Here is a 9,875-nt window from a genome sequence, read left to right as displayed (position 1 = left end):
TAATCCAAAAACACATATTTGGGCATTCTTACACTTTAGCCCCTAAACTTTCACATTTATTCAATTTAGTCCCTATTTCATAAATACATAAAATTCACAAAATTCAATAAGACCCATGCTTGGTTGAATTACCGTTATGCCCTTAGTAGCCCATATCTTTTATTTATTCACACTTTTAACCCCACATTTTCATCTTTTTACAAATTAATCCCTAATTTATATTTTCTCTAAAAATCACTTAACAAAACATATTAATCTATCATTTATCTTCCATTTTTCATCATCATCCATCACAAAAAACAAAGATTCAATAATGGCACTTCATAAAATCATCAAAAAATTCAAAAATTAAGGCACGGGCTAGTTAATACTCGAATCAACGATCTCAAAAACATAAAAATTATCAAAAACCGAGCTAGAACCATACCTTAATTAAGCTAAATATGTGTCGAACCCTAAAGGCTCTCCCATGGTATCTTTTCTTCTAATTTCAGTTGAACTAAAACAAAGATGGACATGTTTTCATATTTTATTTTATTTAATATACATTGTTTACTAAATTACTAAATTACTAAATTAACCTTGTTTAAATAACATTTAAAACATTAAATCCATGCCCATTTATGAAAAATTTCACTATCAATAGCCTAATATCAACATAATGACCTTTCATTTAATAAATCATAGCAATTAAACACTTTTATCATATAGAATGTCGCTTTTGCATTTTACGCGATTTAGTCCTTTCATTAAATTAAGTTCTCAAACTCACGAATTTTCTCACATATATAATCACATGCTATAAACACCAAAAATAATATTCAAATAAATTTTTGACCTAGGATTTGTGGTTCCAAAACTACTATTCCGATTTAGCTAAAACTGGGCTGTTACAAGTACTGATCTTGATATTCAATCCCAATGGTTCCAAATCATTTCATTGACCAGTAACAGTTTTAGCAATAACTAAAATACAATATCATTAAAATGCTAAAATTTAATAAGTGTTAAGCCATAGAAACACTTACAGAAACTCAGACTACTCATCGTTTAATTTTGCCTTCCCCATCCCTTTTGATGCTTTCGCGTCCTCTTTAGCTATAAACATCAATATAACAATGCAAATCATTATTTTCAAATTGAATTTACAATCAATTTCAAAGTCTTATATATTTTTACATTTATTCAATTTAGTCCCTAAACTAAAAATTGTTATAACTTTCAAATTTGAGCATTGATTCCAAAACCTATTTTGAATTCATCCTTAGCTAACTTACTAGTAGCACATTGCATATCATTTTTACCCCACTATTTGCAAAATTTTACATTCTAATCCTTAATGACAAAACTATCCAAATCTCACATTACAAATTAGTCCCTACAAACATTTAAGCTTAACATGCAAGCAATTAGCACTAAAACTTCATGAATCCTTCAATGGTAACTCCTCAAAATTTTAACAATTTCATTAGCTAGTCCCTAGGCTAGCTAAATCAAGCTCTCGGGATCTCAAAAACATAAAAATTACAATAAACGAATTAATATGCTTACCAAATGAAAGAAATAAAATTTGAAAACTTTAAACCCTAGGTCTCATTCTTTTCATGAATGAAAAAGATGAACATTAAAAATGTTTTCATTTTCATTTTCATTTTCTATTTATATCTTGATTAAAACTAATTAACCTATATTGATTAAATTAAGCATACCTTAAACAAACTTAATTAAGGCTAGTCAAGCAAAATGGATTTCATCATGGAATTCCACTATCCATATTACCAATTGGTTTATTTGCTCCATTAATCATTAACAATTAAAAATTTTATAGCAATTAATTTTTATCACTTTTACGATTTAGCCCTTGTACCTTAATTAACTATTGACTCACCAAAATTTGCCTATCCAAAAATCAATTCACCTATTAGGTAATTCCGTAAATATTTTTACTAAAATATTTACAGCCTCAGTTTATGAAAATGGGGTCTCAAAACCATGCTTTCTAGCACCATTGACTTTTGGTCTGTTATAAAACAAGTGTTGCTCACTGGTTCTCTGATGTTTAACTAATACTAAGCAGTATTATGTGGTCAGATCATAATACGAAAAGACAACTTGTATTAGTAGACGAACCTAAACATGTCCTTAGTCTAATCGAAAATGAGTAAACTAGTTGAAAGACTAATATGTCATCAATCAAGTCCAATTGGGGAGATGCTTTATCTTGGATATAAAAAGCGGATGACTTCTAGAAGATAGAGAGATAGATGTAACTGACTATACTGACAACATATCGAATAGAACCCAAAAAGAATAGATCCTAAATTCGTTAATGGATTGGCATTCATAGTGTGGCATACCTAAATCCTGAGTGGATGACAGGTTAGGTATATGTGACTCATACACTTTGATGTAAGTAAAAGCCTGAGTTCGAATAGATAAGGAATCGAAAGCTGGTGCTTTAGATGTACAACTTTTGTAGTATCTAGTGTCATTTACAACAGTGGAATTCATAGCCCGAGACATGGGTAAAAAATATCATCTCATTGGCATTACATGGTTGATGAAAAGTAAACGTGGTCACGGGTTATTCTTCTTTGTGATGAATGACTTGATTACTATTTGATAGTAATTGACTTTTTTATGAAGGAAGATGTAATGGTTACCATGAAATAAAACAGGATCATATCAGGAGAACGAATATTATCCCAAAGAGATCAAGGATATCCTATGAGGGTAACACGCTTATGAAAAGGTTATTGGAGGAGCACTAAGTAGTTGCTTTCGTAATGGTATGTTGTTAGGGAGAGTTGAGTCATGATACTATAGTGGAATGACTCTGTGACTAAATGAGTTTATAATTAATAGGGGAGAAGCTAGAACTTAGTTAAATCATTTAAACCCTAATTGCAAATGTCCAATCAGTCCCTCCACTAGCTCGTCGAAACCATAAATGAATTGCGTGTTTGAACTGAAATGAACGAAAGGAATAGAAATAGAGAAATGGAAAACATTCAGGAATCATTATGGTTTTCTTCGAAATGGAAAAAATGGAATCATTTGGAAATGAATGTAGGTTTCTTAAAATGGAAATGGAAATGGAAATGAAAATGAAAATGAGAAATGATATATTTACAAATATAGGTGGATTACTCAAAAATGATTAAAAGAATCAGTTTATATTTTTGAGCTATTTTAAATCTCGAAAATGAAAATAAATCATTCGATCATATTGAACATGTTGAGTGGTGAAATATTAAACATATTTTCTCAAAAATTTTACCAAGGGTAAAATCGTCATAATTTTACTGAGGATAAAATTGAGATGAGAAAATTATTTAATATAAAATATTGAAGTTTATTTCGGGAAATAGAAAAATAGAATCGGTTTGGATCAAATTACAAAGTACTGGGTTAAAAGTCCAAAAAGTACTCGTAATTTGACCCAATGTGAAAGAGACCCAAAATCTCCTCACGAAATATGAAGAGGCGAGAACCCTAGTAGGAATACTAGGGGATATCGTCCACCCTACTACTACTCTAAGTGGGAAGTTGTTTTTCTAATTGAAATAAACTTCTACAATTCAACAAGGGTTCTATTTTCTCTTCTTATAAATAGATGACATCAACAGAGCTATTAACACAACTTTGAGAGATTGTTACTTTGCCAAAAAATAGAGAGAATTTATTCTCAACTATTAAATATAGTTTTCCAAAATAATAATTCTACCGGTTTCTATTAAAGAAGAGAGAATTTTCGTTTTCACCCTAAAAAGGAAAAGAAACTTTTTCTAGTTCAGTGTTTTGATTCAATTAGCTACAGTCCACATTTGAAGCAATTTATGGTATGAGAATAGCAAAAAAGATCGTTTGGTTGAAACCCAGAAAATATCAAGGATCCGCTTATTTGAAAACACAAGTATGGTTTCGGTCTAAGGTTTATTGCCATAAATATAAAAAATCGGATCAATTTTTAAAATTTTAATTTTTCATTGTACAAAAAAACCGTTTTAAAACCAAATTTTTTAGAACAATTGGTATACGACAATATATATCCTTGGGTGAGAAAAAAACACATGACATTATATCATTGGGTGGGAACATTTAAACAATTTTTTAGCGGTGTTTGATGGAAATAATTGATTCAGGTAAAATAAATAAATTTAGGTATTAGTTTAGATTAAAAAAATATTTAGTTATTAAATTGAAAAAAATTATATACTTTACGGGCGAAATATACTTTAAGCCAAATATTAATGATACATTTTTTAGCCAAGTTAAATCTGTTGGAGCAGTTGCTCGACACCATTGATCTGTAAGAGAATCAATGAAAAATAAGACTTTTTCATCATGAGTTGGTTGAGAATGATTCTGATAAAAGGTGCAGTCCACTTGCCTAAGAGATACCCAATCCATATCATTGGACCCACCTATATATATCTGAGTACGTGAGAGACAAAATTTAGTTACCCAAATTCTTATTCTCCACCATTAACCTACCGTGTAACAAAGCAAGACGAAAGAAAATCTTCAGTTGTATCCCTTTTTATTTTGATCAGTATCTTTTTGGATTGTGATTTCTTTTAGTCTTTATCTCATTATATGAACATATATAGAAAAACACTACTTGTTTTCCTGGACAAAGAAAAAGACAGAGCATAAACAAAGTCACAGTGCTCTATACAAAAGGTGGATTGATGATATCTGAAATTTGACAGATTATAGGAAGTGATGAGTTCCAGCCATGGGCAAAAGGGTTTAGTGGGTATTGAACTGGCCGCTGCGTAATTATGGAGTGGGGACATAAAGACAGAACCTTGCCCAGCAGCTCTGAGCTTTGAGCCTTTGACTTTTGGACCGGTGGATTGCTCTTATAATCTCATAATTAACAAATACATTATTTGATTATTCAAGGTGGACGTTAAGGATTTTAGCCACTAATTTATGAGGCAGTCAGTGTATGGAAGATGGTTAGTTGGCTGATACTTTTAGTCTCAAAAGAAAGCCAGATAAAAGTGCTAGGAATCATGATGCAAATTTTATTAATTTATTATTATTTTAACATTTTAATATATTTTAAACCATAAAATAAATTTTATTATGGAATTTAAAGATTTTGTATTGTTGGAATAAAGGAATATGTATACAACAAATTAACTTGGGTTGTCTTAATATATGATTTGATATTTAAGTTTAAATTTAATATTAAATTTCATATTTAATGTTTTTTTTTCAATTTCAATTTTAATGTTTAATTTAGTATTTAAATTAAAGACCATCGATGCTCTAATTGATATTTGATACATGTGCTTTAGTAAAAAAATATATGTATTGAATTGAGAAAAAAACTTAGATATCAAATTGAACATTGAAACCAAAATAGGTACTTAATTGGGACAAAAGAACTCTCAAATATAAAATTGAAAAACTTTAGGTGCCAATTTAAATATTAAGCTAAACTCAAGTAGCAAATTATAACAAAAAGCACTCAAATACTAAATTAAACATTAAACCCAAACTAAAACACCAAATCATATATTCACTCTTTCTCATTTTAAATTGCTTCCAATGAAATTATAAATTATTGCTACATGAAAAGAATGTTGTTCAAATACTCGGATTTCAATTTTATATATCTTTATATTCACAATGTAAAATTAATGTAAATTTGTTATACATTCCCTGCGAATGGGATACATGGTAGATCGGAAGGTATTCCGAGAGATGCACTTTACCTGCTACAAATCGAAAGGTTGCTAAGAGGAGGCTCGTTCTAACCACCTAGACAAATAGAAGGTAACCACTCAAATAAGCCAACCATTTACTTCTCAAAACACCCGACCTTCTGTTAAGAACGTAATTCTTTTGGTCATCAAATTCCATGTGGATTCAACTGTTTTATATCATCGAATCAAAATGAATGAAAAAATATATCTCCTCATAGACACTCCCATCCTATCGAAGACATGCCCCACACATCTAGTAATAATGATTTGATGGTAGGATCAACACTTTAAAACCATCTTGCATGGAACCTTGTCTATAAATATTCCCAAAAACAATTAAAAAAGAATCAACTCTCAAGATATATTTGTTTTCACTTTGTCAACTTACCTTCAATATTCAACCTAAATATTTCCTTCACTCTCATTGTCTATAATCTCTAACTCTCCATCTCAATTGGATAAATCGATCTCCATTGACACCACCACATCCTCTTCCATCTCCTTCCTTATTCTATCATTATATCCAAAAAAATTATGACTGAATTTTCCTTTTTATATATAATAGAATTTATGAAAATGCAAAAATAAAAATTAAATAAATTCCTAAATAAGTACGCATAATCAGAAATATGAAGGGAGGTAAGCTCAAGAGATCACGTGCCTTTTCAATCATTGATCATGTTATATTATAGAATGTCACAGTCACCTATTGCTTTAATACCCTTGCAATTCAATGAGTGGTGATGATTTCAAGTTAATTAATCATAACTGGAAAGAAGTTAATAAATCATAATTGAAAGGGACTGATTTTCCAATCTTCATGCTTATATATATTTTAAAGCATTATCATTTATATAAATAAAATACATTTATAAATACAAAACATATATTTGAATAATTGTACTCCTATATGACATATGCATACGATAAAATTGAAGACTTATATATTACAACTATACATAATAAAGCTAAAACTTAAATTCTTAAAAACTTAAAAACTTTTGCTTTAATCAATTATACTATTCATTTTTTTAAAAAAAAAATCATATGCTATTCTATTATTATTTTTTTGTGTCCGATTTTCATTTTTATTTATACATATAAGATTTTATTTGAATGATATAAATGGGATTTGGAAAAAGTATTGATAACTTTGAGTTCTCTAAGTTTAAATCTTATTTATGAGTTTAATCTAGAGACTTTTGTTAAGTTACTTACTCAATTTTATTTGCAACAGTTGCTATATGTAACTATTGATTTGTATAATTTATGCATCATCATTTCAAATTACTTGTTAATCATTTTACATATTGATAATGCATAAAATTATATATTTATATTGCATCAAAAATAAATTTAAATTGATAATTAAATCCATAAAATTAATAAGGTAATTTCTTTTCAAATAAATTCATACAATGGAGAAAGCAGGATTGAATGCATTAAACCCAAAATAAAACTACTACTAGCTTAATTTCCATAAAAAATACAAGAACCACCTGGTGACATACAGCATACTACAGTAAAGGCATGCAAATGCAAGCCTTACTATTCTTCTTTAAGTAGGATGTGTTGCTTCAGTTGAGCTCTCTTCGTCTGTTGGCGAATCCTTCTCCGTGTCTCATGATCCAAAACCTTTCTATCTCTTCAGCTTTTCGACCTGGAATCCTACCAGCAATTAAGGCCCACCTATGTAAATAATTCAAGTATTAGGTTTAATTATTCGGAATAATAAAATCAACCACCACTCCATTCGAAACAAAAATAGATGCATTTTTTAATTAGGACTACACTGAATCCAGTGGGTTTCGTGTAACAAAACAGTAAAAAAACAAATACTACAAATATTATTGTACTTTCCGAGTGAACTTATTTTCCACGTTGAATAGCAGCCATGGAATAATGGAGCCACTGCTCTGTTATATTTCCTATATTCACCAATAGGACAATAACAATTGTCTGACATTATTGGTTTAGGAATAAATAAATAAAAAATACATGACCAGACAAAGCATTCTTAACTAATGCCCAGTGCCCACGATTAATTGCTCAATCATTTAAATTGCAAGTTGCTTGCAATCGTGTCCTGTTTATGATCATAAGAGCATATGTAAAGAAACAAAATGTTTCAAATATCTGAAACCAGTGATAGCTATGTATTTGAGATTTCCTTACTTGTCACCAACGAGTTTGTACATTCTATAAATTAGATCCTCTTCTTGTTCAGACATGTTTATGAATTCCCACTCAATGCTGCTCACCTCTGCCATAACATTCAGACGACCAAACAGAGTTAACCTTAACCAACCCCAAGTGTTTTAAAACAATGGAAAATGGACTAGTCAAAAACAATAAATTAAGAAGAAATAAAAGAACCCCAAAAATCAAGGGAAATGGGTGCTGTTGTTCCGATAAAAAACAAAAGGAAATAACCTACCTTCAGAGCAGCAGCCACTAGTCTTTGGTTGCTTCCGGCGACGTCCGTCCATATCTTTAATTTGCAAAAGGAGGCTGAGAATTTGAAGAGAATAAAAGATACCTAATACTCCAAAGTAGAAGTGGTGATAAGCACACGTGAATAGGATTGAAGTACAGAGGATGAGAGGAGCAATTAATAGTTTCCTCAAAGATAAGTGGTATAAATATTCTATGGACTTTATATAAATGGGCCTTCCCTTGGGACAAATGGCAACGAACGACGGATCCTACCAAACAAACGAAATTAAATTCCGTTGACTTGTAGTTGTCGCTGTTTAATTCGTAAGCATTGAGGTACAATCTTTAATTTCAGAACTAAAATTAAAAACTCGTATATGTTTGTTTTATTGTTATTTAAAAGGCATTATTCTCATTATAACCTCTAAACTATACTTATTTTTTATATAGGTATCTACTCTTTTTTTTTCTCAAATAGATGCCTGAACTTTAATTAGGTTAATTTTTTTAGTCCAAATGCCTAATTTTGTCTGAAAAAAATTCTCTGACCAATCCGGATTTGAAATGTGTCCATGCCAGATATTTAAAATAAATAATTTTGTTTCAATTTGTTGCTACCGTCTCAAACCCCATCCCCATTTGCTTAAGCCCTCGGGGGTCATATGAATGTGCACCGCCGTGACAGGGCTTGGCTTCACCAAGCATACCCCGTTGCTGTTGGCGGTAACGGTGTATTCAACAACCCACGAATGCATGATCCATCGATTCACCTTCTACCCTCCTCTCCATTTCATCATATCCCTCTTACAATTTGATGGCGGCGACGGCAACATCTATAAATTTTCTGGCAACTCTTCCGATGTTAAACAGTTCTTTTTGTTACTCAACCAAAGCAGTCCATTCAAGGACGTCGACTAATAATAATGTTAACCAGAAAATGAATATCAGCAACAAGGAAATACGCATTGAAGAGCTTGATCTAGAGCTTTGATATGGAAAACACTACATTTTTAATATTTTATTTCTTTCTTTATTTGTTCTTTTTTTTAAAAAAATTATTTATTTCTTTTAATATCTAACATTGACATGTGTCAAACTCGGATAGATCAAGGAATTTTTTCCAAATAGGATTAGACAATTCGACTAAAAAAGTTAACTGAGATAAAACTCATTATGTAGTGATCTGAAAAATATTCTTAATCGATTTTGATGGAGGAACTCTAAATCACTTAAAGGAATTCATTGGAACTCTTGGCAAAGGTTATGTTGTCTGAAGTCGAAAGGAGGGTTGGGTAAGCAATACTGGCGAATTCTGACTCAACCAAATTGCTTGTTAGCTAAAGTTTTTAAAGCATGTTATTTCCCTTCCACTAATCTAGAACCATCCAATGTGGGTTCTTACCCTTCGTTTACCTAGAAGAGCATTTTGATCGTTAGTTTTGTGTTTTGATTCAATTGGTTCGAACCCACACTCGAAGTATTTCGTGGTACGAGAATAGTGGAAAATATCATTTGGTTGAAAATTGGGAATGGCAAGGATTCATTTATTAAAAAAATAGCTACGATTTCAGTCTAGGGTTTATTTCTATAAATATCACGGATCGGGTCAGTTTTCAAAATTGCCATTTTCCGCTGTGCAAGAAAACCATTTTCAAATTAGATTTTTTTCCAACAATATAAAGGTGTTTCATATGTTTTTAGAATATAGTCATATTA

At 30.6% G+C, this 9,875-nt stretch overlaps 1 protein-coding gene across 1 annotated transcript; it reads right to left on the bottom strand.

Annotated features, from left to right (window-relative positions):
• Positions 1 to 7,074: 7,074 nt before the first annotated feature.
• On the bottom strand, positions 7,075 to 8,352 carry LOC107956479 (transcription factor CPC). The gene is made up of 3 exons (XM_016892132.2): positions 8,161 to 8,352; positions 7,899 to 7,986; positions 7,075 to 7,412 (listed from the first exon to the last, which is right to left on the bottom strand). The coding sequence occupies exons 1-3, from the start codon at positions 8,210 to 8,212 to the stop codon at positions 7,301 to 7,303; spliced, it is 252 nt and encodes an 83-aa protein (XP_016747621.1). The 5' UTR covers positions 8,213 to 8,352; the 3' UTR covers positions 7,075 to 7,300.
• Between the last annotated feature and the right edge of the window lie 1,523 nt (positions 8,353 to 9,875).

This window comes from Gossypium hirsutum, chromosome A07, assembly GCF_007990345.1.
Source record: "Gossypium hirsutum isolate 1008001.06 chromosome A07, Gossypium_hirsutum_v2.1, whole genome shotgun sequence".
NCBI lineage: Eukaryota > Viridiplantae > Streptophyta > Magnoliopsida > Malvales > Malvaceae > Gossypium > Gossypium hirsutum.
This window is presented reverse-complemented; position numbering and strand designations above follow the sequence as displayed.

What these genes read in the sequence shown, in the direction of transcription:
- LOC107956479 (XM_016892132.2), bottom strand. Translation starts at nt 8,212, where the DNA reads ATGGACGGACGTCGCCGGAAGCAACCAAAGACTAGTGGCTGCTGCTCT. An exon ending in TAGTGGCTGCTGCTCTGAAG is followed by an intron (nt 7,987 to 8,160) that starts GTAGGTTATTTC and finishes ATGTTATGGCAG; the next exon opens with AGGTGAGCAGCATTGAGTGG. An exon ending in TACAAACTCGTTGGTGACAA is followed by an intron (nt 7,413 to 7,898) that starts GTAAGGAAATCT and finishes TTATTTACATAG; the next exon opens with GTGGGCCTTAATTGCTGGTA.